Source organism: Pseudopodoces humilis, chromosome 2 (genome assembly GCF_049639895.1).
Source record: "Pseudopodoces humilis isolate 2021_Gansu_Grassland_sample_001 chromosome 2, ASM4963989v1, whole genome shotgun sequence".
NCBI lineage: Eukaryota > Metazoa > Chordata > Aves > Passeriformes > Paridae > Pseudopodoces > Pseudopodoces humilis.
In genome coordinates this window covers 6050142-6076593 of record NC_142201.1, presented here as the reverse complement: position 1 = coordinate 6076593, position 26452 = coordinate 6050142, and the positions used below count along the sequence as shown (strand labels likewise).

Below are 26452 nucleotides of genomic sequence, written 5' to 3'. Positions count from 1 at the left end.
TGTTCCCGCCGAGGAAGTAACACTTGCTTTCAGTTTCTGTTTCATTTTGTTAGAATATGCTGGAAGAATTAAAAAAATCCATTTTTTAAACAGCCTTCCCAAGTTAAGTCTGCATAAATATGAGTGTGTTGCTGATTATGTTGCAAACCGGTTAGAGGTCAGTGGAGAGGGTTTGCTTTAATGGTGTAATTGAATTGCTCTTACAGGAACAGATAACTTACAGTTAGCTGTGGCTGAAAGGGGAAGTTCTGATGTCTTAGGCCTTGCCTTTTGCTGGCATCAGTGAGGTGACTTAGCAATATCTTCAGTTTGTGTTCTAACGTAAAGGGAAAATCCGCCTTGTTGAGAGCTGCTCTTAGCTGCGTGAAAGGCTTGGGCACAGTTTTTTAGAACCTTACTATAGACAGTGCTTCAGATATGTGTGATATGTCTTTTAATGAGGATTTACTTAAAAAGGGGCTGTGGGAACATTGAGAGTCCCCAAACACTTAAATGTTAAAGTGTGTGTGATTTATAATTTCTTTGAACATCTGTACAGAAAAATCCTGTTACCTTTGTTCATAAAGTCAAGTTTTCTTTAAACCCCTATAGCCTAACTCAGGAAGTAAACTACCCTAGATTCCTCTGCCATATTTACCGTAGCCTACCAATTGTGGTGGCAATTTCTGTATGGTCTGAATTGCAAAAGACAAAATACCAACTTAAGAAAATATCAAAATACTATTCTTTTCTTCAGCAGCTGCAGCAGGTATTGCAAATCATCATCAGAAGAGAAGCCTATCTACAAAAAGTAACATTAGGGGCACCTTCAAAAACGTTCTTTTGATTTGTACAAATCAAGAGATGAGACCAAAAAGTGGAGAGGGGAAGGAGAGTGCCAAAACCAAGGTTCTGCACTAAGATAATTGCATACGGGTTCAGCTGGTGGACCTGATGTTAAGTCAGTACATACACCAGTAGTGATCTTAAGAAATGTGCTTTAGACTTGTTTGCTTTGCTTCTGATTTTTAGGGATGGTATTTTTTAGATGAAGAATTGATTGACTGCAAGAGGTGTTCATAGTGATGGGAATAAAATTAAAGGAGCGGTGGAAAAGAATTGAAGTCCTTCTGCAGTTTGTGAGGGCAAAGCTTGCAGCACGTGAAGGAAAAGTTCTGCAGCAGATCTTTGAGACACAGGCAAATACACATCTAAATTTGGTATCTCCAGAACGTGGCCAAATAGCCACAGTTTGAAATATGTACTTTAAATTTATGTGAACATATTTCATGTTTTATTAAATCATTTTAATAACACATGTACACCTGCAGTTCTGTAGCAGCATAGCTTTGTTTTGATTCATGGGAACTTTGCCTCTGAGAACAGTCATAAAATAAGTCTTTCTGGATTTGGAAGTAGGTGAAAGTATGTGATTCACTTCAGTTTTGGGATACAAACTACGGCCCACTCAGAACAGATTAGATCAGTAATTGGGTTCTTCATAGATCTGTTCTAACTGCTTCCTAACATTTTCCTCATTTTATTTTTGGCATTTTTCATTTCGGTGATTAATAAAAGTGTACTCAAAGTAAATTATAAACATGTGCAAGGCTACTGATTTAAATATTCAGCTTGATTTCCTCACCCTCTTTTGAATATTGAGTTTTAATAAAATCTCTTAAGAAAGCTCCTCATTTCACAGAATCACTGAATCAGGATATGCTGATTTGGACGTGACCCACAGTCTTTGATTACTGTCATGTAATAAAGTCAAGAAGTTCATAATTGCAACCAAATTTGAAAAATACACCATAAACAGGTGAAAGTCATAGATTATCCAGCTGGAATAAGAATTTGTTGGAAGGCTGTTTGGCTTTTGAGAACTGTGCTGGTGCAAAGGACCTTCCCTCATTTACATTTGTTCTACTGCTTCAGTTCAATGGTTAATAACTTTAGAAAGTTGGGACAGTGATTTTATTTATTTACTCATTCCCAGAGTGTCAGCAGGGTCAGGAGGTAAATAGGGCCATGAGCTAAGGATGTAATAGGTTAAAGATCATGGCAATTATGGTGAATAGAAGGTGTAGTTCAGTTGTTAGAAATGTGTGTTCGTAGCACAGAACTTTCTTTGCTTCTGTGTGTGTCAGAAAAACTTATGGGGCAATTTTTCTCAAGCCAAAATTAATTTCTAATTGGATTGCATTTCTGACTTCAGCTTTTCTTAGTCTACAGCAGAAGGAAGTAACTTATTTTACAACATGATAGATGTGGAAAGAATTAGATCTTGAGAAACACCTATCATACGAAGATGTATAAATTGCGTAAGGAGACGTGTTGAGGTGGTGTGTACTTCAGTTTAGCAAAAACGAGTGAAATGACATTTAAATGAAAAATTATTTCTTTAGGGAATAAAGCAACACAATGAGAATAAAATCAGAGAGGTTTCTTTCTTGCAGATTGGAAGGAATGAAATCAGTGCTTTTGTATTTCATTGATTTTAAAATTAAAAATTGGCATGTAAGTTAGAGGCTTGTTTTGTGTCGGGGAAATCAAATGCCCACAGATAAACCATAGAAAATTTCTGCTGTTCATTTGTTGTCAATTTGCATTAGAATCAGTGAGCTTCTAAATCTGTTTTGTCTTAAATTTCTTACATCAAATGTCTTACATTTCTTCTTTGAAAAACGATGCTGACTTTGTTTTTGAGAGTGTTTGTAGACCTTGTCTTTAAAGCTAATAAAAATCTTCATTATTTCTCAGAAAATGTATTATTTGCTTTAGTAAAGTACAGAATTTTGAAAACCTTGTGTTTCTTTTTCTCAGGCTGTTCGCTGCTATGAATCGCTAATTTTGAAAGCTGAAGGAAAGGTCGAGTCTGATTTCTTTTGTCAGTTAGGTCACTTCAACCTCTTATTGGAAGATTATCCAAAAGGTAAGAATTTTTAGTTCTTCTGATAAATGTCTTTGGGGAATTGTTTTTCGGTGTAGGTGGCACAACAGAATGAAAAACATTGGGCTAAGTCAGTTTTCTTGGTGTGTACTGTATTTCAGAGCCCATAAATGAATTAAGACTGGTGATGTTTTTATAAGAACAACTTTATTCTTTCTTCTTGTTTTTTTGGGGGTTTGTTTTTTTTATTTGTGGTTTTTTGTTTGTTTGTTTCTTTGTTTTTTTGTTTTGTTGGTTTTTTAAAATGAAAAACAAAAAATGAAAAACAAAAGCCCAACCAAAACTCTCCTGATATGAATATAAGGTTGGCTGGCAGGCCCCGTGTCTGATGCCTGTCTTTCAGTGATTGTGGTGTGTGGGTGAGAACTGGGTAGAACAGGTCAGAAAATTTACTTTTTGTTCCATGGGATGTCTTTTCTCATTGTTGTTGCTTTTTAATTTTAACATGAATGCAGTTCTGTTTGTGTAGGGAAACAAACAACACCCCCACCCTGAAAATATGTGCTCCCTCCCCATGCCTTTTTCCAACCAAACACAAATACTGGCTTGCAGTTTCCTTGGGATACAGAAACAGGGAGATGAGCTATAACTTAGGGCAGTTCAGAAGCACTGCTTGGTGACTCAGGCTGGCTGTGAGCTGTTAGATAGCAGTGTGTCTGTGGATGCACTGGTTCTCTGTCTGACATTAAATGGTGTGAGTTTGCCTTCCTGGGACTTTCATTTCTAAAGTGAGAAACATGTAGATTTGATGCTGCTCAGGAGGAATTTGCAGGTATCTAAATTCAATCTGTAAATTCAGAAGGGTTTGAGTGATAGAGGCATCTGTCTGGTACCTCATCCCTTCCAATGAGTGTGCTATAACCACTGATGTTTCCAAATCCAGAGGCATGGGGAAACCTGCAGGGAGCAAGGCAGTATGCTGTGTAAAATTTAGTGAAGAATAGTCTGATCGTGTGCTTTAGTTTTGTTTCACAAAAATTGTGCCACTCCCTCTGCAAACAAATTTACACCACTCTTTCTCATTAGCCTGATAAATCTAGGTGTGAGTGCAGTGTGACCTGGGTATATTTTGCTTAGCAAAAACAGCCCAGGATTATGGACTGACCTGTATTAACTCTGCTTTTGGGTTGATAGCAGTTGAGAGTGACAGGACCAGGTGTTGCTGTGGATCAGAGGCAGGGTTTACTGATGGGGCATCTGCTTTGTACTCTGCATATGGTTTTAAAAATAAGCATTAAAAATCCAATTGATGGTTGAAAATACCAGTTTTCCAGAACTGTAAAAGAGCATTAGCAAAACAATGTGAGAAGAAACATTAAGCCATTAAAAATCTGAATTAAAGTACTTAATGCTTTCTTCGATGCCTATTTAAAGTCACATCTGAGTTATAAAAAAGCCTCAAGAAGACAAAAAGCATTGTTAGTTATGGAATATTTTTAAAAAAAAGTATCTGTATTTTCGAAGTATAGTAGTAGTTGAAAATACTGGAGGAATTTTAATTGATATAAAAAGGGAAGTTAAAGTTTTTTTTTTATTAAGTGAGGGACATATGTTCCTGTTCACTATAGTTTTTGAACTCTAGTACCAAAGACTGTAAAACTATTCCCCTCAATGCACAAAGTCACAGGTGTTCTATGACTAATTTACTACTGCTGTTTGAAAGAAGTAGAATGTTTGTGTTCCATTATCAAGTAAAAATAAATTTCATTACATGATAAAAATTTCGTTACTTTAATTATCATGCATTCTAATTGCATTATAGTTAAATTTTATATTATTTAGAACAAAAAATTAAACAGATTTCAGAATGTTTTGATGTCACTATTATATATTTTACCCAGATTTTAAGTCCTGAAGTTCCAGAAGTGTAAAATGCTGAAGGAGCATGGTCTTCAGAACCATAAATCTGTGTAGTCTGAATTTAGTCGTGGACAAAGTTATGGAGAAGTCAGTGTGCTTAATAAATTGGATGTAATTAATAAAATATCACAAGATATAGCAGCATGTATAATGCTCCACAATTTCTTTTTCCCTTAAAAGCTCGTTACTCAATTAAATGCCTTCAATAAATGTGTGCACCTTTGTATATAATGTATGAAGTGGTTTTTATATAGGCAGAAGTGATAGTATTGTTTAAAAATGCTTGCAGTGAGGTTTGTGTGCTCAGTTTGTGTGAGCTGACTGTAGAACTGGGGTCAGTGGTCAAGATGAAGCAATGCTGGGATGATGGGAGATCTGGGTTTCATGTTGGTAGTTTCTGCTCTTTAGACCTGTCTCATTTTTTCACAAACACGTTGGCAGTGAAGGATCGTGCAGCTGGGTGCATTTTGTTGCATGTTTTTAGTGTTTTGATGTAGCTAATACCTTCTTCTGAATATACTGAGGCTGTAGGTTATTTCTTTGTGAGAATTAGGAGTCATCCATAAGAGGCATCTTGAGAAAAGGTCATGGTGTGTTGCACCATTGAAACTCACATTATTGGTGCTAATCCTGCCCTTGCTGCATGTGCTCACAGGATATCAGTGAGGGGCAGGCTACATTTGAATGTGCAGTAGGCTGATGCCTGATTCTGAAGTCTGTTCAGCTTTATCTTTTTTTAATGAAACCTGTTAAATATTGTAAGTTCCCCTGAAGTGCAACATGTTTTCTGTCATTTGTAGCCACTGAATTCCAAAATCAATATGCTTTTATTTTTCTTCTTTAAAAAGAAGTACTTGTTTCCAAGAAAAGGTTTGAGTTCACATCAGAAATCACTGGATGAGGTTCTTTCTTCTCAGTATTGTACCTGCTCTTAGACTTCAGTATCAGTGCCACTGGTAGCCTTTAAAAGATGTGAAGCTGCTCTGCAGGTTGCAGTTTTCCCAAAATGCAGTAAGTTTGAGTTGCTGTTGATAGCTAAAGGATTTGCTCTGCAGCCTTGGAATGGAGTTATCAGGTGATGCTGGTAGGAGAAGGTCCTATGCAAGGGATCAGCCTTTTTGCAGACTTTGGATCTAGTGAGACACTGACTTGTATTCAGACAATTATCACCAAGATTGCAGATGGATTGGTTTCAGCTTTGCCTGCATGTTCAGGGTGGGTTCTGCGCTCAGCTTTCATTGTATTGATCGTGACTGATGAGAATTCAACTTTGGGATTTCCTAAAATGGGAACGTTGACTTCTCCTGGTGAAAAATATTTAATTTTCTCAGTCAAATTTTCTTAACTCTAATCTGATTCTTCCTCCTTATTTTTTTGACAAGGCAGCTATTCCCCGGCTGTTGCATTGTTTCAGAGGTTCCCAAACCTCTTGTTGCCTGGGCATGCCCTGAGTGGCACCCCCGTGTCTGTGGGTTGCTTTCTTTGTGCTGGCACAGCTGAGCCTGCAGCTGTGTGGGGAGCTGATCCGACTGAAAAATAACCCCGCACAAAAATGCCATGCAGATGCCCCAGAATGTGAAACCTCAGCCTTGGGGTTTTGCTGGAGGAGGTGGATGAGTTGTCATGGAGGCCTTTGGATGCTGGGAGCATGGCTGAATCCAGTTAGGACTCCTGGTGTGGACCTGTGAACTGTTTGCTACTGGATTGCTCGAAACAAATGACTCTTTTACTAAATTGTTGTGCTCTGGTCTTGAAAGAAACACATGTTCCACCGATAGCTGGAGTTTTTTTGTTTCATGGCTTGTTTCCATAAGCAGTAAGGAGTGCAGATAGTGATGTTTTAAGCTTTAGGTTCTAGCTGACTTGAGTTCTAATTGACTGCTGTTTAATGAGCTCGTGAATTGACATAATCTGTGTTTTCCTTAGGGAGCTTTATTTTGCAGAAGGGTCACATGCATTGACCCTGTTCAGTCTGTGACTTGGAGGACAGCTCACAGTGGCACAAATGAAGATGTGCTTTAATAATTTGCCTCCTTGAGTTGCTGTTCCCTAAGTAAAATTCCTGGAAGTAGAAAATGCTGTTAGTGAATGAGTGGTTTGAGAAAAATGTGGAATTATTTGTGCCACAGTTACTAAAACACAATAAACACTATACTGAAATAATTCTTATTGTTGTACTCAAGTGGTAATCTCATTTTTAAATGTTCCATGTCAGAACAGTTTTAGCAGTATTTATTTTGATTATTGATTGTGACTGCTTAATCAAAAATACTAATACAAAAATATTTTAAGTCATTTATAAGATAATGTTCATTAGTTCAGGGGCTATTTTTAGTAATCATTAATCTAACATTTAAAACTGTACTAAAAAAAACCCCAGAATGTAAATTAGTAGCTCTTTTATTACAATGCAACCTAAACCCAAAATTTAAACACTTTGATCTTTTGTAAAGTTGTTTGGTTGTGAGAAATTCCCAAATGCAACAGCGTTCATGTGTTCTTTTGTACTTACAGTTCCAGCTCTGTAGGGAATATCTCTGTGGTGGTTAACATCTTTCAGAAATTTGAAAGGAAGTATTGTTATTGGGAAGCATTTTCATGTGCTGTGCTCTGAGGTGCAGGCTAGTAGCGGTAATTTTATAAAATATAAGGGAGAAGTTCACAGCATGGACAGGATTGTGCTGATTCCTGCTGGGCTATCTTGTCTTACTGATGAGTCCTGAAGAACTAGAATGAATTAAATAGCTTGAATGAGTCAAGGAAGAGATGACTGTTTCAAATAAGTGTGATATTTAGGTTTAAGGTTTATTTTGTTGTTTGTAACTGGTACTACGTGGTAGAATTTGAGTTGCTTCTATTTAGAGCTGTAACAGAAACCTGAAGACGAGATAAATTTTGGGTGGTTTAATTTTGGGTGGTTTAAACCATTATGTGAAATTTCTGTAGAAAGAAGGAAGCTTAGAACATAAAAATGTTTTTTTTAATAAATTGTTTGTATGTGGAACAGAGGTTAGCAGTCAATGGTTTTATTATAAAATATACCAGGACCATGTTTTTGACTGGTTGTCTGAAAATTTTCACTTTGGGCAGTGTTCTAAATAAACAATTGCTACACTTTTTTTGTACACTTTTTGTGTAATACACTCTTGGAAGTGTTTTTGAGCTTGATGAGAATTCATTGGATTTCTTCACTGGTTCTCAGTATTTTAAGACTTTAGTAGTGTTCAAGTTCCAAAGGATTTCTTTAACTGTGAACTTGTCAAACTCTTGTATATCTTTCACATTTAATTTTTTATGGGACAGTGGGCTTCACACCACTTTGCTGCTGCATTACATTTCTAGATGAGGATGTGGAGTTGTTAATAAAATTTCTTAGAGGACTATTTGATGATTTTTCTGTCTTAAATCTATGCTTGTGTTGCTTCTGTGTGTCAACCTTCATTCTGTGTTAAAAGGAAGTCATGCTTCAGGCTTCTTTGATTGTCTCTTTGGTACTTAGAGTACAAATCTCTGGAGGAAACAGAGAGCAGCATCTGCCTGAGGCCTTAAAACAAAAGACCTGAGTGGCATTTTGCTGCTCTTACTTCCACATTTTTTTGGGTTATTACAGAATCCTAGAATCATGGAAGTTGGAAAAAACCTTTAAGATAACCTAGTCCAGCCATTAATTCAGCACTGCCAAGACCACCACTGAACCACTGCAACACATCTACATGTCTTAAATACCTCCAGGCATGGTGACTGCACCACTTCCCTGTGCAGCCTGTGCCAATGTCTGACAACCCTGTCACAAAAGAAATTTTTGAAATATCCAATCTGTATCTCTCCTGGTGCAACTTGAGGCCATTTTGTTTGACCTGTCAAGATTTGTTGCTTGGAAGCAGAGACCAGGTGATGCCTCACCTCACTACAGCTGCCTTCCGGGTATTTTGTAGAAGGCAGTGAGTTCCCTGAGCACCTTTTTTTTTCAGGCTGAACACCCCCTGCTCCCTCAGCTGCTCCAGACCCTTCCCCAGCTCCATTGTCCATCTCTGAACGTGCTCCAGCAGCTCAATGTCCTGCTTGTCCTTAGAGGCCCCAAAGTGGATACAGGATTTGAGGTGTGGCCTCACCAGTTTATAGCACAGGGGGACAGTCACTGCCCTGGTCCTGTTGGCTGCACTATTGGTGGCACAGGCCAGGTGCCATTGGCCTCCTTGGCCCTCTGGCTCATGTTCCTCCAGCTGGTGACCCCCACTCCAGGGCCTTTTCCACCAGTCACTTTCCAGCCCCTCTTCCCCCAGCCTGGGATTGTTGTGTCCCAAGTGCAGGACCCAGCACTTGGCCCTGTTGAACTTCAGCCCTCGATGCCCTCGTCCAGGTTGTTGTTGATGAAGATAGCAAGCAGGAGTGACCCCCACATGAGCCCTGGGGAACACGACTGGTGACGGGCCACCGCCTGCATGTAATTCCATTTCCCACCACTCCCTGAACCTGGCCATCCAGCCAGTGTTCACCCAGGAAAGCCAATTCTATTGGCTCAACCGTAGAATTTTCTCACCTTTTGATGTCTTTAATTTTATGGCAGAGCAGTTTTCATCTTGCTAGGTTAAAACACCTTGGTGGGTAAAACCTGCACTATATTTAAGTTATTTCTGCAACCTGCATATATCTCTTAGGTGTATAATGAAGATTTTTTTCCTGGAAGCAGTCATATTTAAGACCAGAGATGTGCTCTTTCCAATCTTCCCTTTATGTAGTTCTTCAGCTAATTTTCTATTTCACTGTTAGTTTTCACATCAGATAAGCACTGAGAAATACCAGTGCTTGTTTAAAAATTAAATTAAAAATAATTGTGTTTAAGAATAAAGATTGCTTTACACAGACCAATATGGAGCTTTGGTTTGTATTAAAGTTTTCTTTTCAGGGTATATCATCAAATTAAAGCTTGCTGTTTCTAAGTTCAGCAAGCCAAAACTTTGTGTTAGTCACATTTAGCCTTGCAAGGTGCCACTAGATGGTGTTAGTATGTAGTTCACTTTCTTCTTACTCAAGCACTAAAATACTCAAGCTGCTCCTTGTTTGCATCACTTTGAAGGCCTCTTAAGTTTTAAGGTGTCATAAAGTAGGTTTGTTAGAGCAGATCATAAAAGCCATCCTCTGTGACTGAATGATTTGTGATGAAATGTGCTAAAGGTGACAGATGCGTGATTGTCACTCAGTCAAGACGTTTTTCTTCTCCACTTTCACCTTCCTTAGTTTAGGTCAAGTATTTAGATTCTGGATACAAGGAGAGATTGTCTTACCTTGCTACTGGAACTAAATTTTGCCAACATCCTATGAAATTAAGTAGATTAAAAAAAATCCTGAAAACACTTAACTGGTAATTAAGTCAAATTTGTTTTTTTATTTTCTATATGATACCAAGAAATCTTAAACAGGGGGAATAAGGAACAAGCTTTGTACATGGTCTGCTTCTGACATGTCCCTTGGTCGTCCTATCATAGTAGGAGAGGAAGGCAAACTCTTAGGTGGACATAATAAAGTCTGTCAGGGTTAAAGTAACCATACATGTTGCAAAGTGGGTAGTTCTGGGTGACTAAAAACTTGTGAGAGGAAACCAGTGAATCCCCAGTGTGTGAACTCATGGAGGGTCAGCTCTGCACCAGGGGCCTGAGGTTTACAGACAGACTCTGAAACGAGCCTGAGCTGAGAAGCATACTTACTGTTCAATGGTTGCAATTCTTGTAGAAAGGTGGTGTTTTACTTTTCAGAGCTATTTCAGGTAAACATTTTATTTTCATCAAGTGATATAGCAGATGGTGATTGATTTGAAAAGCTGCGTACAGCTTTGGGGTATACACGTCCCCTCCTCTGGGGGGGATGGTAAGTGCTAGCTGCCACTCACAGGGTTTTCAACAACATGATCATGAGGAACCTGTTAGGAAAATAATATACATGGCCAGGTTTTGGAGAGAGGTGTTCATAGCAAGAGCATAAACCGATGGAGTTAGAAATTAAATAAAGGACAGAGGGATGGAAATAGGTAACTGAATGCTGCTTTTAGCAATTGTTGAGTGTTGTTTTGGGTGTCTGAATGTGGTCTGTCAATTTTGTGCTTTTAAGAGTTTTCTGTGGTTGACTACAAAATGTGGTTGAGAGTGAGGCAAGAGGCATTGTCCTGCTGTTGATGCTTAGTCCTGTTCTTTGAGTTTGGACATGCATTCTCTAGATGCTCATGAGTGTTTCACATGCAGGGAAAAAAGAAGTTTTTATGTCCTTTATTGTCTTTATACAGTTCCATATGTGTAAGAATTTCAGTGGCAAACTTTTAAATTTAAAAAAGCTCAATAGTAAGTTCCTAATCAAAAGATTGTCTGCAGAATCCTGCTGTGCCTAAGAGTGATTTCAAAGCACTCATTTCATAATGTTTAAGAAGGACATTATAACTGAAATGGGGTAATTCACTTGTATCTGTAAAAATGAGAGTTGACCCTATGTTGAAAGAGGGGCAGTAGTTGATAGAATCTTTTTGTGACAAAAATTGTCTAGCTTTAGAATGACTAGTCTAGGATGAAAAGTAAAGGTGCAAAATGATATTGCAGCCTTTAGTTTTTGTTGTTTTGTTTGTTTTTGGGTTTTTTTTTCATCTTTTTAAAATTCTACTAATGTGCTGCATGACCCAAGTAACTGCGATTTTTTGCTTTTTAATAAACCAGGGAATATCATCCTACACTCAGAATCATAACACTGATAAAGCACAGCCTGTGTGACAGATAGGGACTTGAGTAAAATCCTTATGGCTCTGCAGATTCAGTTGTTCTTTTTTTTTTTTTTTAGAATAAGGTTTGTATTTTGAGGGATTTGCACTTACTACCTGTAGATACAAAGTTAATTTAAGGGAGAAATTGCTTGTAGTTCCACAGTACAGGTTTTAGATAAGGTACTAATTTCTACACCATAGAATTTAGGATAAATACCTGCTTACTGGTGGCTCACTCAGGGTCTATGAAATAAAATAGGGTTCAAAATTTATGGTTCACGTTTTCCTTTATATCTAGATTAGTTCAGCTTTTCAAAAATCTTGCTTTCATAATTTGATTTCTGGCATCTTATATGCAAGATTCTTCTTAGGGATATGCTTGATTAGGAATATTTCATGTGGGCTCTGGCAAAAAGAACATTTTATTTTTTTCTATTTTTCTGTTCCTTTAATACTTTTCAGCAGAGTTTGAGTGTTCATGGAGCAGATATTTAATGTAGGTATTCCGTGTAGTTGTAAAAGGGGCTAAAATCAGATTTCACAGGTAACTCAGTGTAAGTTGAGCACTGATAATACTGAAACTGTGCATGGTAACACTTTCCCTCCACTGAGGAGGAAAGGAACCTTTAGCTCTGGTTTAAGGGAACCCTCCATGATTCATCCTCATGCATTTTTAGCAGATTCCTTGAGAATTCTAGCATTTCATCTGCAAGAAGTTAAGTAGAAAGAGAATACTGTTAGCCTAGAACAGGCTGGATCCCTGGGGGTTTCTGAACCCACCAGGAGGATTGGGCACTTCAGACACTGAGGAAGACTGAAGTGTCCTCTTTGTTCCTCTGGAAGGGAAATGTGGCTCCTCAGAATGGAGGCCTTATCTTCTTATCACGTAAACATAAATAGACTTCAGCAGTCCACGCTTCCCATGTGCTTGTTTTTAATTGTAACGGAGCTTGGCACATTAAATGATCACTTCAGCTGTTCCTGTGGGAAGTTGCTGAACTTTATTGAAGAACGGAAGAGTTAGAAAAGAAAATCACAGCCAAACATCCTTTTTCTTAAAGAAAACTGGTAGAATGTCATGGAGCAAAAGACCCCTTTCTGTAATAACTTCCCTATTTTAAATGGAGGTGTTAGGATTTTTCAGGGCAAGTTTCTTCTTGCGTTCTTTTTTCCTATTCTTTCTCTTTAAGTTCTTCCATTTATTTATGTATTTTTTTAATACTGTTGACATTTTATGAACTTACTAGCAGTGCCTTAACTGCTATAGGTAAGCATATTCCAGCTCTCCTTTTTAATGGATGTGTGGGTACTTCCTATATTTTTTAACATCTACAGTGAAAATGTTCTCCCTTTCATTTTCCCAGTATATATCCCTAGTATTGTATTTAATGTTCTTTTCATCTTTTTATCCACATCCCCTCTATAGTTGACTGCAGTAGTTACTTTACAAAAAAAATTTACAAGAAGTTCTCAGTTTCTTGAAACTTGCATAATATGGTACTGTTGCCCTGAGTATTTGAAATATATTTTAACCCTTAAAACTGGGATAGGTATTGCTTGAATAAAAAGACTCCTTTTGTTTGTGATGTGATGCATTAGAAAACTGTCTCATAGTGCATGTGCATGTTCCTGTTGGGGAAAGCAAAGTCATTACTGTGTTCAGAAGATAATTACTCCTTTTTGTTGGAAACTTATTAATGATACCGGAGAGAAATTGAATCTAGAAGGACTTTAGTGGGGGGAGTAGGATTTTATTTCATCTTACTATGAAAATCTTTTAAAACATATTTACAGAATACGACTAAAATATGCTTAGTTTTAACATTCTTTAACTTGCATTGTTAGACTGCAGTAATACCTTTCAGTTTGTACCAGCTTGGGTTTTATTTTGGGGGAGGTAGGGGTTGGAGGAGGAATTACATTCTTAAATTGTGAAAGATCAGATTTTTAAGTGATTTTGTTTGTCTGAGTTGCATGTAAGTGTTTTAAATATATTGCATGTCAATGAGTGTTCTTCTGAGATCATTTTTTTAATCTGGACTTCTAAATAAACCACAGTTCAGAACATCAAAATTAGAAATTGGCTTCACAAACATTTTGGTGGGAAGGGGCACCTCATTGGCATGGATCAGCACGTGTCTGTTTCCTGATAAAGGTTGTGAGTCTCCATAGGCAGATGAGTGCAGAGGTGTTCTGTGTCCTTATGTATATGATCTTCACTTAAGCACAAGAACTTTCATCAAGTTACAAAAATGAATATGCAAGACAGACATTGAAGAGTGGTAACATTTATGGACATGATTTATCCATGGCACTTGCAGGAAATGAAGCTGCACATAAAGTACACGTTGTTCTTTCTTATATTTTAATCTCTTCAGTGCTTATGGTTTTCCAAAACTGGAGTTTTCTTCTTTTGTTTGATTTCCACACATTGTGTATTTTCCATTCTTAAATCTTAGGGAGCAAACACTTGAAAAATCAGTATCTGGGTGTTACTGCAGTGAATCTTTAGTTAAAATGCTTAATTTTTTATGGTTTCTAGTTCCTTCATTTTTATGGTTCTTAGAAAAAAGTAAAGCCTGTTGGTGTTCTAGTCCAAGGTGGCCTGTTAGCCCAAGGGCGAGATGAATCACTCAGAATTTTTAGTGAGGAAGAGGAATGCAGGAACAGTGGCTGGAGAAATAGGTTGTTAAGTAGAACTAATACTCTATTGAACAGAGCTGTTCTTAGCGCTGATTTCCAGGTTAGTCTTGGCTGTTGAATAAAATGTAAGCTTTTATTTTTTTTCTGCTTGCTTTTGTTTCTCAGAATGAAAGGCCATGTGAAATTGATTTCTCTTTGTATGTCCCTCCTCACCAGTTCTTCAGAAATTACAGGGCATCAGGGAGCATGGTAAATGAGCTACATGATTAAATTTTTAAATCTTACAACAGCTTTGTCCGAGATGAAAATCCCAAAATTTCAAATTATTTCTTCATTATAGGTTTTCTTTAAAATATTGCTTGATTTACATTTGTAAGTTTAATAATAAATATACTTTTGTGTTGACATTTCATAAAACAAAATTATAATCTTAAGGAATGCGTTGCCCACAACAGTGTACTTATCATAGCAGTGTTACTTTTATTAAACCATTTATCATTTTAATGTTGTGTATTTGACTCTTAAGGATTTCTATCTTTGTCTTCAAAAAAAATGAAACAAAACAAATTGAACATTCATTTTTCTTTCCTACAGCATTATCTGCATACCAGAGGTACTACAGTTTACAATCTGACTACTGGAAGGTCTGTATATGCTCTTTTTTTGTTTTGTTTTTAATGTCTTGCTGTAAATGTTCAAATTCTTAAAGTAGATTCTGTTCAATATAAGTTTGGAGTATCTACCTGCAATTACTTTTTTGCATAGTAAATCTTAATGTAAATGTTCACCTATATGTGCAATCCATTATACATTTCAGTGAAAGTAAATCTTCAAGTCTTATATTGAAAAAGCAGCTCAATTAAGCTGACAAGTTTAAAATAATTTTTTTTGCCATCATTATCCATTACTTCAGGGTTTTTTTTATGCAGCACAGATACTTGGATATGTGTATGGAGAGAAGCAGACCCACTTGAAAGCTGCTGTGCAGGCGTTGGACGGGGAATAGGAAAAATGTTCTCAGGTTGCTTTTTGTTTCCACAGACACAAAACTGTTTAAAGTCCTTTTCAGTATTTTAAATAACATTTTTGCGTCAGATAGGAGCAGATCCTGTAGCTGTCTTGCCTGTAACTAGAGGTATTGTGTTTGTAAGTAGAGGTATCATGACTTTAGATGAATAAAATGGAAAGAATTCTTGCAGTGGCATTGTCAGAAATAGTCAGCATTGGTATATTGTCACATGAAATAACTTGAAGCTCCTGATTGAGAGAGAGGTGCAGAAAGCACATAACACAGTAGATACTTGCATGGTCTTAAGCAGCTGTTTTCCTTAGAAGTGGGGATAAATGCATCTTTCACATAAGGTGGGCTCAGGAAGAGCTCTTGGTACCACATAGAGATGGCATTAGAGAAACAACATTTTGTGTGTTCTTTGCATTTATAGGGACTGTAACAATGCTCTGAAAAACACTGTGGCAGCTTCTCCCATTTGGGCAGAGGATGGGGAGAAAGGCAGGGTAAATTAAGGGTGGAAGAGTGAACTGGAAAAAGTATTTTATAGCAGATATGGGAGAGCTCCAGTTGGAGGATCCTAGGGAAATTTTTGGTATTGCCTTGTAAAGCCCATGCTCCAGCAGGAGTTGTGCAAGTGCCATATTGGACTGAGCCATTTTGGAATTAAAGTTTTTCCAGGAGTAACCCCTGCAGTTTTAAAATTACAACAATAAAAGCATTAATCTGTTCTTCTTACTTGCTCTTGGTGAGCTGCTTTAAAGGTTTCTGTAAATAAGTGTTGAAATCGATCAATTAATTAAAAATAAATTATAATAGTTTCTGTTGTTTGTACTCCTTCTTGTTAAGCATGTCTAAATAGTTTATTACTGGAATTATTTTTTCTGGTTTTATTCCAGTGGCTCATTACTGAAATAAGTGGTAGGTGATTACTAAGTTATTTCCCTTGCATTTTCGCAGTTCAGGGTGGAATGAAAATGATTATATATTTCTGTAGGTATAGGTTGTTTTCAGTGTGGTTCAGAATATTATCTGCAGTTAAAATACATGTAAACTCTGACTTTTTTTGCAGTTTCATCTCAAGAGCACTGATGGCAATAAAATTACTGTTTGTATGCAATGTGTGATATTTTAACACACCAGTTTCTTGTATATATCTCCAGAATTCTACCATGCAGAGATTATTTTGAATAGTTCCAGTTGCAAACATGAGAGCATTGTTTGCAGTTGACAAAAGAGCATTTCAAGTTCTACAAATTAAAAATCCAACCCAACAACAAGAAGAAACCAAAAAACCAGTGATTTTTCTCCAGGTTGTCCTCCCCTGAGAAGGATCTCCTTGTGAGCTTCCTTCAGAACATGTAGCCCCAAGTGGTTCTTTTTCTATAATCTTAGGACGTTTTATTCGTTTTGATATTCATTTTGACATTAAAATATTCATTATTCATTATAAAAGCCTGAAAAAGTCCAAAACCATTTTTCAGCTAAAAACTTTTTTACTGAAAGTGGTAAAAATCACAGGTGGATAATATTTTAATCTTATTAATGGGTGATGAATCTATTCTAGTGTTGGTACTGGGAATCTGCCTGCATGCCTGCATTGGGTCTAGAGAAAGACCTTCCCCTCCTCCCTCCTACTGAGAGTATTTATTGCTTCTTGTCATCCTTAGTGCCTTGTATCTGTAAGAAACCATTTAGTCAAGAATAGAAAGTTTATGGTGTATTTTTGGTCACACTTTTATGCTGTTTTGTTCTGCATTGTGATTTTTATTTTTTTTTTTTTCCAAAGAGATACAGATGGCAAAAAACTAGTCATATTTCCTTATTTTACTCTTGTGGATTTTTTTGAAAGTTTTTTTGTTTTGTTTTTTGGGATCTTTTTTTTTAAAGTTTTTAGTTTTTACAGGGCCGGGTGTCATCAGTTAAGTTGTTGGAATTTGTGATGGTAAAGAAAGGAAGAGAGAGAAGGGGTGTGAAGAAAGGGTGGTATTTGTGAGCTGTGGGGGGAGCTGTGTGAAAGAACTGGGAAACTGGAGAGTGCTGAGTCACATCAAGATTATTATATAAGGCAGGTCTGAAGTCAGACAGGAACAGCCTTTTAAACTTGGGCGGTTTATCTGAAATTACAAACTGTCGCACAGTGCAAATTTACGTGGTTGGAATAAGTATCCTCTATGTGCTTTGGTTTTTTAAAGAGAGAACTTGCAGAAAAACCGTGAGAGTTTTCAGATTGCTTTGGGTGTAGTTTGCCCTCATTTTATAAAGTATTTTTGCTCTCTGCTACTTTGGATTTTTAGAGTTGCATGGGGTTGGTAATTGAGCATTATTTTCATGCATTGTTCGTTTCATGATACACAGTCTATATTTCCTTTCATGAAAAAAGCATTTTACTTTCTTTTTTTCCCCATAGATTTTTCTGATGGTCTGGTCTGAAACAACCAGGTTGTTTTCTGACAGAATTTGATGCATGAGTTGTCTTGTTGTTATTACAGTAAGCATTGTGTTGATCGTTTGGAACAAAAAGAAAAGGAAAAAACACTTTGGAAAAATATTCTAGATATGTACTCCAGTGACAGCAGTGAAGGTGAAAGGTTAGGGAGATGCTGTATTTTGCCATTTAGCAGATCAATACTCCCTCTGTGCTGATGAGATATTATTTCCTTTCAAAGAGCTACCTGTATGGATGGTTTTGAAGGTGGTGGGTTGCATTATGCTGCTTATTCCTAAGTAGACCATTTTTTGGTGTAATCTTTGGGTCAGTGTAAAATGTCTTGCAAAATAATTGAGTTTCTGCAATTCTTGACTACAAAGACGCTGTGGTACCTTAACTCTACATTTAAAAAAGAAAATTATTTGACTTGAAATCTTGTGAAGTAAATATCTCAAGTTGGATAAAAGCCGATCTGACTTTCATTCTTGTATTCAAGTAGTTCTCTCAATGTTTCTTCTTATGTGCCTATGCTAAAATAAATCTCCCTTCTGTGCAATGTACTTCATTCTGATTTCTTTTTAAAACTCTCCTGTGTCAACATGTTGGGGGAGGTGAGGAGGACTGTGGGGGATGAACGGATACAAAGGGCAGTTCAGGAGAGGGAGACAACAGCTAGAACTGCAGTTTGTAGATGTTGATGCTCCTGGGAAAATAAAGATATCAAGTGTAAATGTCTGCCATGATTATCTGTTTTGACATATTCTGAGGAGGCAGGATTAGAAGCTCAGCAAAGGAGTAAGATATTCCTGATTTTATCCAAACATGATGGCAGATATCTGGCACCTGTAGGAAGTTATTTTAATCATCTCGTGGCTGTATTATAACGGACTTGATCATACTGAACTCTTTTATATAACACCTGAGTTTGAGTAGGGTTGTCCTGCAGAAATTCCATTGTGTGAGTGAATTGAGTGTAAGTGTATAAAACATCTGGATCTGTTGCACTGACATAGTTGTCCAGGGCAGGGGAAACCTAAGAAACCCTGTTCCACAGGTTTGGGGCTCCGAGAGATGTCAGTGCTCACTAGAGTGATTCCTGGGAGAGTTCCTGAGAGAAGAGCCTGGTTATCCAGTATTTTGATTAGATCTCTGCTTGGGCATGGTGCTGCTGCTGTAGCCCTTGTCTGGTTGATAATCTTGATTAAAGAGTGTTTGTGGCCTTTGCAAGTAGGTGAATGTTGACATATTGTCAGTTAGGAATTGTGTGCCTGCAGTTGTAGCAGCACAGAGTTTGAATAAATAAAACCTCTTGGTTACAGCTATGTTAGGGAGCAACAAATTCCTCTATGCTGTTTCTCTGAAGTGTTTGAGCATCTGTTAGGGACAGCTTTGTGCTTGGGGAATGAAGATTTCTAGACACTGTTAAATCCAGGGGATTGTGGACAAGAGGAACATGACAACAGCAGTGCTGAAGTCCATTATTCTGTGTTAATTCATCAGAGTGGCACCCTGCTGGCTTAAGGTTTTTTTATTAAAAATTGTGTTTTATCAGAGTAACAGATGGGGTATGCAGGTATGTGAACATTTCTATTAATATGTGAATAAGTTGAAGGATTGACAAGGCACAGCATTTAGAAATGCATCTTAAAATGTTGGATGTTACTGTGAAAATGACATACTTCTTTTTCAAGGAAGACGTTACTGTGGAATAGGATGGTAGAACTTCATTTGAGAGTGCCTGAGAAAGAAAAGAGACCTCAATTTCTTCAGCTACACTCAGCTGTAGTATCTCTTTATCAAGCAGTGCTTGGAGTGGATCAGTCAGAAAGTCTGAATGTTCCTTGAAATGTTTAAGGAACACTTAATTAGTGAGTTATATCCTCCAACATGAATTCAGATATAGAATTCTTGTTAGCTGTTGACTTTTGCTGGAAAGTTGCCTAGAAGGAAAGTAAATCTGTCAGGAACTCGTTATCGTTTTATGAAAATGGCCTTAATCACCCTTCTTTTTAATAAAGATTTTATTTATGTGGACACGGTAAAACATCAAAGAGGTTTGGTAAACCCCAGGAAAGGTTTTCAAAGACCTACTTCTGTGTTATAGTGGATTTTAAGAACATCTGAGTGCCAACGTGGTACAAACTGAATTTGCAGTTGCAAGGCTATACTGTAGAACACCGCATGGTCTAGTTAAGAAAAAATAGAGAAATTGAGAAGGGGGAAGTAAATCCCATAACTTGGCAGCAAGGTGAGGGATTACTTTAGTTCTGGAAAGCACCTGTTTGGTACTCCCCTGCCTATGCTTACTGGACAGTAGAATGAATTACTGTCTAAATTTTTACCTTTTTTCATATTTATTTCTTAAATTATTCTTGAAAATAAATTTCTGGCTACATGTATACAAATAGGAGAGTTTCCCCTCACTTTGCTCAGGTAATCTTTGTAAAACAGAGAAGAATCCAAAACCATACAGAGAAAAAAACTCCAAAAAAACAACCAAACAAAAAACCAAACCAAAATCCACCAAAATCATCCAACATCAAATTCTCTTCAGAAAGCCAAATGCCAAAGGAAAATTCAGTTGTGTATGTGGGTGCTAATCAGGGAAGAGGGATGTGATCTCAGTCTGTGCTGTTGTTGGTTTGTTGCAGAAAGCAATTTTATAACACTCCTTTTTATGTTGATCTAAAGTGTATTTGAGTGCCAGGTAATATTTTAAAATGCTGTTCTATAATTAGAGCTATGTAGAAATTTCTCAAGCTTATGGCTAAAACCCTTGTAATTAGTAAAAAGGCTTTTTTGTTCCAAAGAGCTAAAGTAACTGAAGACCACAGATGTTAGTTTTTAAATGTGACCTGTTGCGTGTTTTAATTGTTTTATGCAGCTTTTTTTTTCATCCCTCTACTTTTTATCTTTTTTTGGTATGTTTCCTTAATGCTGCCATAAAATAGGAAAATAATTAAAAAAAACGTAATTCTTTAATTTTGTCTGTTTTACTGTCTCTTTTTCTCCAGACTGTAAGTCTGTTTCTCCCTTTATAAACAGTTGGACAAAAAGCAATTACTAGACATACTGATAACAGCAAATAAGAGAACATTTTGCACCTTGGAGATCCTCTATAAGACAGCAATTTTCCACTTCATTGACTCACAACTGTTTTATTTTCTGCAGTAAACTCAAAAAACCAAGTAGTTTTTTAAACAGAATTCATCAAAAATTTCATTATTTTTTAATTAGATATAAATGCTTGGATTAATTGAAACAGTGCAGTTGTACAGGATCAGTAGAAATTGCTGGAACAGACATGCTGCTGGAACAAAAGTTGAAGAAGTAGGATGGTTTGTGAACACTGCTTTTTTATTCAAGCCCTTAGGTTTTTGAAACTTTTTTTTATAGAGTATGGATATTCCATATAAAGAGATACATTTCCTCTTAAGGGTCCTCTGAGAACAACATTTTAAAACTAGACAAAAATGCTTTAATATAAATTATTCCCCCATAGCAACACAGAGTACCTACAGAAAAACAAAAAGAACCAATCCTTTTGATCAGAGGATGCTTAATTGGAGAAATGTTAAGAAAAACTGATCAGGAAAGCAAATTTCAAAAATTCTCACTGAAGGTGAAGTTTGTTGAGATGAAGACATTGCAAAAGGAGCTGGGTGATACAGCAGTGACCTAGAGATGGGTACATTAAAAACCTGAAATTCAGGGTGTATTTGCAAATCACAGTGATAGGGTAGGAATAGAATAAACAGAAAGTGGAAATGGAGAATCAGAAAGTGGAAACTAAAATCAGGAATTAAATAAATATACAATGTCTCTGAAGCATGAAGATATTAATAATACCTTCTATATGCTCTTTAATTCTGCCTGACACTAAAATGGTTGTCAGTGAAGCACATGGGATTCTGTGCCACCCCTCACTTGTGACTAAAACAAGTTTTTGGATTTCAGTTCTTTCACTTGAAGGATTTTGATGAAGACATTCTGCTTAGTTTTGAGAAGGTATAAAATACAACTGAAAAACAATACTTTCAAGACTTCTACTGTAGACTGTAAGGGGGAGACAAGCATGATGATATTATGTGTTATGGAACAGCAAATGAAAAACAGAGATAATTTTGTCCTAATTTTTAGATACTGATGAGAGTGGGTGATCATAATGGAGATAAAAAGCATTTTTATGGGATTTAATGGGGATAAGCGTTTTCCAGGAGACTGTTGTGGAAAGCAGTCTGGAACTAGTCTGAGTCGGATACTGTGTGATAATACAGGATGGGAAGTGATCGTGTCCATAAAAAGAAAAGCAGAAAAGGGGAGGGGGAAGGTTGAGGAAAGAAAAATCTGTAAGGTCAAGTGAGATTGAACAAATAATAAGAGGAAGAGGAAAATGTGTCTAGAAGGAAGAATGGCAGGATGTGGGGGAAGGAAAATTCTGGCCTTGCTGAGAATTAGAATGAAAAGGAAATGAGAAAAGAAAATGCAAACTTTAGGGCTAAGAGCATATGGGGAGAAGGGAGGAAGGTGTATATATAGAATAATACCAGAGTGGATTGTGGGAGATCTGAACTGAGACTTTTGCCAGCTTTCTCCCTAACAGCAACCTCTGTGTCATAAATTCACCAGGCATGCTGTGACAGATTACAAAGTAAAAGAATAATCCAAGGAACTGTTCAGGTGAGGAGCCCGGTATCATTCTCCATCAAAGGGCCTGGATGGCCTCTGTTTTGAGGAAGGAATAAGGAAGTAGAGTGTGAAGCACTGAGGATCACTCAGAGAGCTAGATAAACAGATAATAAAAATTAGACATGTTCAGAGTGGAGCAAAAGACAGTAGCAGTGCTTCAACTGGTAAAACTGAGCTTTGTTCCCCTGACCTTGCTGGAGAGCCCCTGGCAAGGGGAAAATGAGCTAAGATGACCGAGACTCCACTCCCAGTAATTAAACAACAAAGATATTTTTTTTAATGTATGTAGCTGTTACTGCAGATAGCTTAAAAATTTACTGTCACAAAATAAAGGGGTTTACCGTAATAAAGGATCTAGCAAGTGCACAAAGTCTTTTACTGAAATGCTGATAAAAAATAGAAGAGAGCATATTTTCCATAATAATTAGGTTTTGGGAGTGCAGTGGATGAGAGCAGTTCTGGTGAAAATTTCACTTTGATCCTGAGATCTACTGGCAAAACAAAAAGAGTGGGAAAAATAAAATGCAGCAGATACACCATCTTCATAATGACAAATTTTTAAAGATTATTAATATGTTTAGATCATGAGCTTGTCCCTTTAGTATGTCATGGTTTATGGAAACTGAATTTAAGAAGATACTGGAAAAGAGAAAAGTTGTTAAAAAGACCCAGGAGAAATTTGGAGTATGAAGACTGCTAAATGAAGGGCTAAATTTGTGAATTGTGTACCTTATAATCTCTTTTCTCTATTGAAATGCTTGCTAGATTTGGTAACACTGTAAGTGGGGTTATGTCAGCAAATCCATAGCTGTGATCAGTTAGTGTGATTAATCTGTGACATGAAAAAATTGGGATTTTTAAATGCAAACAGTGTTTATCAAGACTAGAATTCTGTCTCTTAATGGTAAAAGAATTAGGCATATGCCTTCAAAATACTTCAGAGAAATTTATTAATAAATAAAGGGAAATGCTGGAATGCTGGAGAGGTAATGAGATTGTGTTGCCAATAAGACTTAGTTCTCTATAAAATGCACAAAAATACAGCAAATTAATAAATGTATTTGGGTTTAAGAAAAAGATGTTTGAGCATTGCATGCTAAAATAAATGTAATTTTTTGAAAGTCAGTAAAGCAGACAAGTTGAAAGAAGTATCTTTTTTTTTTAATAAAATATATGAAACTAATGCCAGCAAGAAAGATTAAGAAGGAAATGTGTTATTTCATGCTGTTTAATAAGAGGAAAGCACAACTGATCTAGTTTAGAAAAGAACATACGTTTATCAAGGTATTTCTTAAGGAGTAATAAATCTTAAGAGTTACAGGTTGGGGTTTTGTGTATTGTGGCGGAGGTGTGGGTATGTGTGTGTCTGAAATTTGGTCCCTCTGGCAGAGAATTCTTAGCTAGTCCCATCAAAACATGATAGTTGTTAATACAGACAAATATTGCAGCATGTCCAATTGTGTGTACAAGAAAATTATACAAGGATCTAATAATTAACTCTTACTAGATGAATTATGGAATGAAATTATGACAGGAGGGTGTATTCTTTCTCCTTGAAAGGTATAAAGATGTGATATAAAATCTTACAAAGAATATGACTGGCAAATTTAATTAATCAATTTTGACATGTTGTCTTTTACCTCATGATAAATTTGTTAAATTAGCTTTTTTTAAGTGTCTCTATTAACTGCCATCACACAAAACAAAGGAATCCCCCTCTGCACGTAAACCCCATGTACCTGTTTGGCTCCCAACCAGCTTTAGATATTTTTAGGGAGCACTCGTGTTACTCTAATTAGAAATATTTTGCATTTGCCCTAAATTAGAAAAAATATATTATTTCAATGTCTGCAGTTCTGATTTTATTTTTTAGTGTGCATTAAGCTACTCATACCTTTTAATCAATGGATTTATAAGAACTCAGAAGAAAAATCTGATGTACTGAAATGTTAAAGAGGAAATAATGTGCTTTGGGGAGAAATTTGTTGGGATCAGAGGGAGGAGGAGGCAAGACAGAATCTCAGAGGGAGCACTCTCGCCTCACCCTGAAAATGGCATTTGTTTCCAAACAATGTTCATTACATTTTCTAATGGGGACTTCACCCTGGAATTTCAGCAGGAATTCTCCTCTTGTTCCTCTGTATATGTGATCCCTGTCTAGAAGCCCAAACACTCAGGGTGGAAATAACACAAGTATCGTCAGGATTGATGGAAAAGTCTCTTCAGAAAAGCTTTTCATTCACGTTGAATTCTCCTGCTGCAGAAGTTTCCTTTGTGCAGAATAAAAACTGTCATCATTCATGTGCTAGTATTTAGATTAATAGCATGCCTCCCTTCTTCAGTCCCTAGGATGAGGATTCAGGATGCTGAAATATTAGATGTGCTGAAGTGTGGCAGTGGAGAAACTCATCAATTCAGAATGCTCAGAGAGAGGCGTTTTTAGTTGAGCAGAACATTCTGACTTGAACAGGGAATGCATCTCCAGCAGAGAGGAATAATACTTGAATGTTAATAACATCGAATGACCAAATGTCTCTTTTTCTAAATATAAACAATTACTTTGGAAATGCTTGTGGTGCTTTTTCAAAAGGCTGTTGTTTGCAGAAGCCACAGTAATGGCACAGTAACTTGGTACTCTGTATGATTTCCTTGCAAGGAAAAGGTTAAAAAAAAGCCCATCACCCTGGTTTTCATATTTCTAGTTTGTAGATTCCTGTTTGATCTGTAGTGTGATACAGTGTCTCATTAATGAATGGCTTGTCTTCAGAAATGGTTCTTTTACATTTTAAGCTCCATTCTTTAAAAAGAGGAAATGTTTGCTGAGTTTTAGAAACAAATAATTGCTTTATTTTGCAAATCCTGTGTTTCTGAATTTGCTCTCTCCGGAACTGGCATCTCAGTTCTGGGCTTTTTTTAAAATACTCTTTCAAGCATATACCTAATTAAAGTATTGAGCTTGCATCCTTTCCTCCTTTTCTGAGGGATGCAGATTCAGCCTCTTCCATGTGGTGGGTGTGGGTGGGAGAGGAGTGGTGGAAGTGTGAGTGGATCTAGTGCAAATAGATAGAGAAGGCAGCAGGTGGGAGGACTGGGGGACAAAGAGCTTGGGGTCTCCATAAAGAGTCTGTGAGTAGCCTGTGTGAGGCAAATAAGGTCATGCTTTGAAGAAAAGGCAGACAATTCAAAATGGTTTTAGATTTTTGTTTGAGCATGATTGTGCTCTGAAATAAATGTAACTATTTTTCCTTTTTTCCTCATTCAGTCTTCATTTTTGCATTAAGTTCTGCTTAGTATTTTTCTTACTGAGACATTGATTTAGATTTTTCAGAATTCTCAGGGTCATCAGAAAAACAGCAATAGAGCTGTATTAGCAGACATCATAACTATATTGATGCTGTTTAACATGTTTTCCAAAAATACTTCAGGTCTTGTTTTCTCTCCTCCTGAGGAATATTGGGTTCCATTTCATTTATGTACCTTTTGGACTCTTGATTATTAGGATCAGGCACAGATCTGATTCCCAGTATCTCAGTGATGTAATCAGAACTTCATGAACTTTTTCTGAAAACAAGCTGGAAAATCTGATTCCAGTCCTGGTAAGCACTGTGGAAATCGATATGGGTTTCAGTCATATCTGCAGTTTAGACAGGAAGAAGATGATAAGTTTATTATAATTCTGAAATACTTTTGTTAAAGCTAAGGGATGGAAAGCCATGGGGGTGACATAGAAGGGGGAATGTCTTTACACAAGGCCTAATGGTATTTTCTGTGTTTTCTGTTCTTTGTCAGCTGCTGCAGGAAATTCATGCCTGCTGCATCTTTCAGAAGGTTTTGTATCTCTGGTTGTATGGAAAGTTGCAGTACTTTTACAGAATGCTGCAGACAGTTTTAATTGTTTCAAAACGCAGCTGAACAAATTCAGGGAAGAAAAATCCATTAAAAGCAATTAAAGACAAAGACATTTTGTTTGCCTTTAGAAACCTTTGAACCACAAATCACTGGAGGTTGGAATGGTATTCTTGCCAGGGGGAGGCTTAAAATAATGATAGAGAAGGGAATGAAGTTACATGCAACTGCAACAGCAATTTTAAAAGTTCAGCGTTACTTCTGAATTGTATGATAACCTGTCCCATCTCTCCAGGATCAGCT

The 26452-nt window shown here is 36.9% G+C and overlaps 1 protein-coding gene across 16 annotated transcripts in view; it reads left to right on the top strand.

The window, feature by feature from the left end:
• Positions 1-26452, top strand: part of KDM6A (lysine demethylase 6A) — a 149605-nt gene that overhangs the window by 31141 nt on the left and 92012 nt on the right. For all 16 annotated transcript variants that reach the window (XM_005526512.3, XM_088051717.1, XM_005526511.3 and 13 more), the window contains exons 3-4: positions 2803-2911; positions 14769-14818. In XM_005526512.3, coding sequence (XP_005526569.2) covers positions 2803-2911; positions 14769-14818 — 159 coding nt within the window. The remainder of the gene's footprint in view (positions 1-2802; positions 2912-14768; positions 14819-26452) is intronic.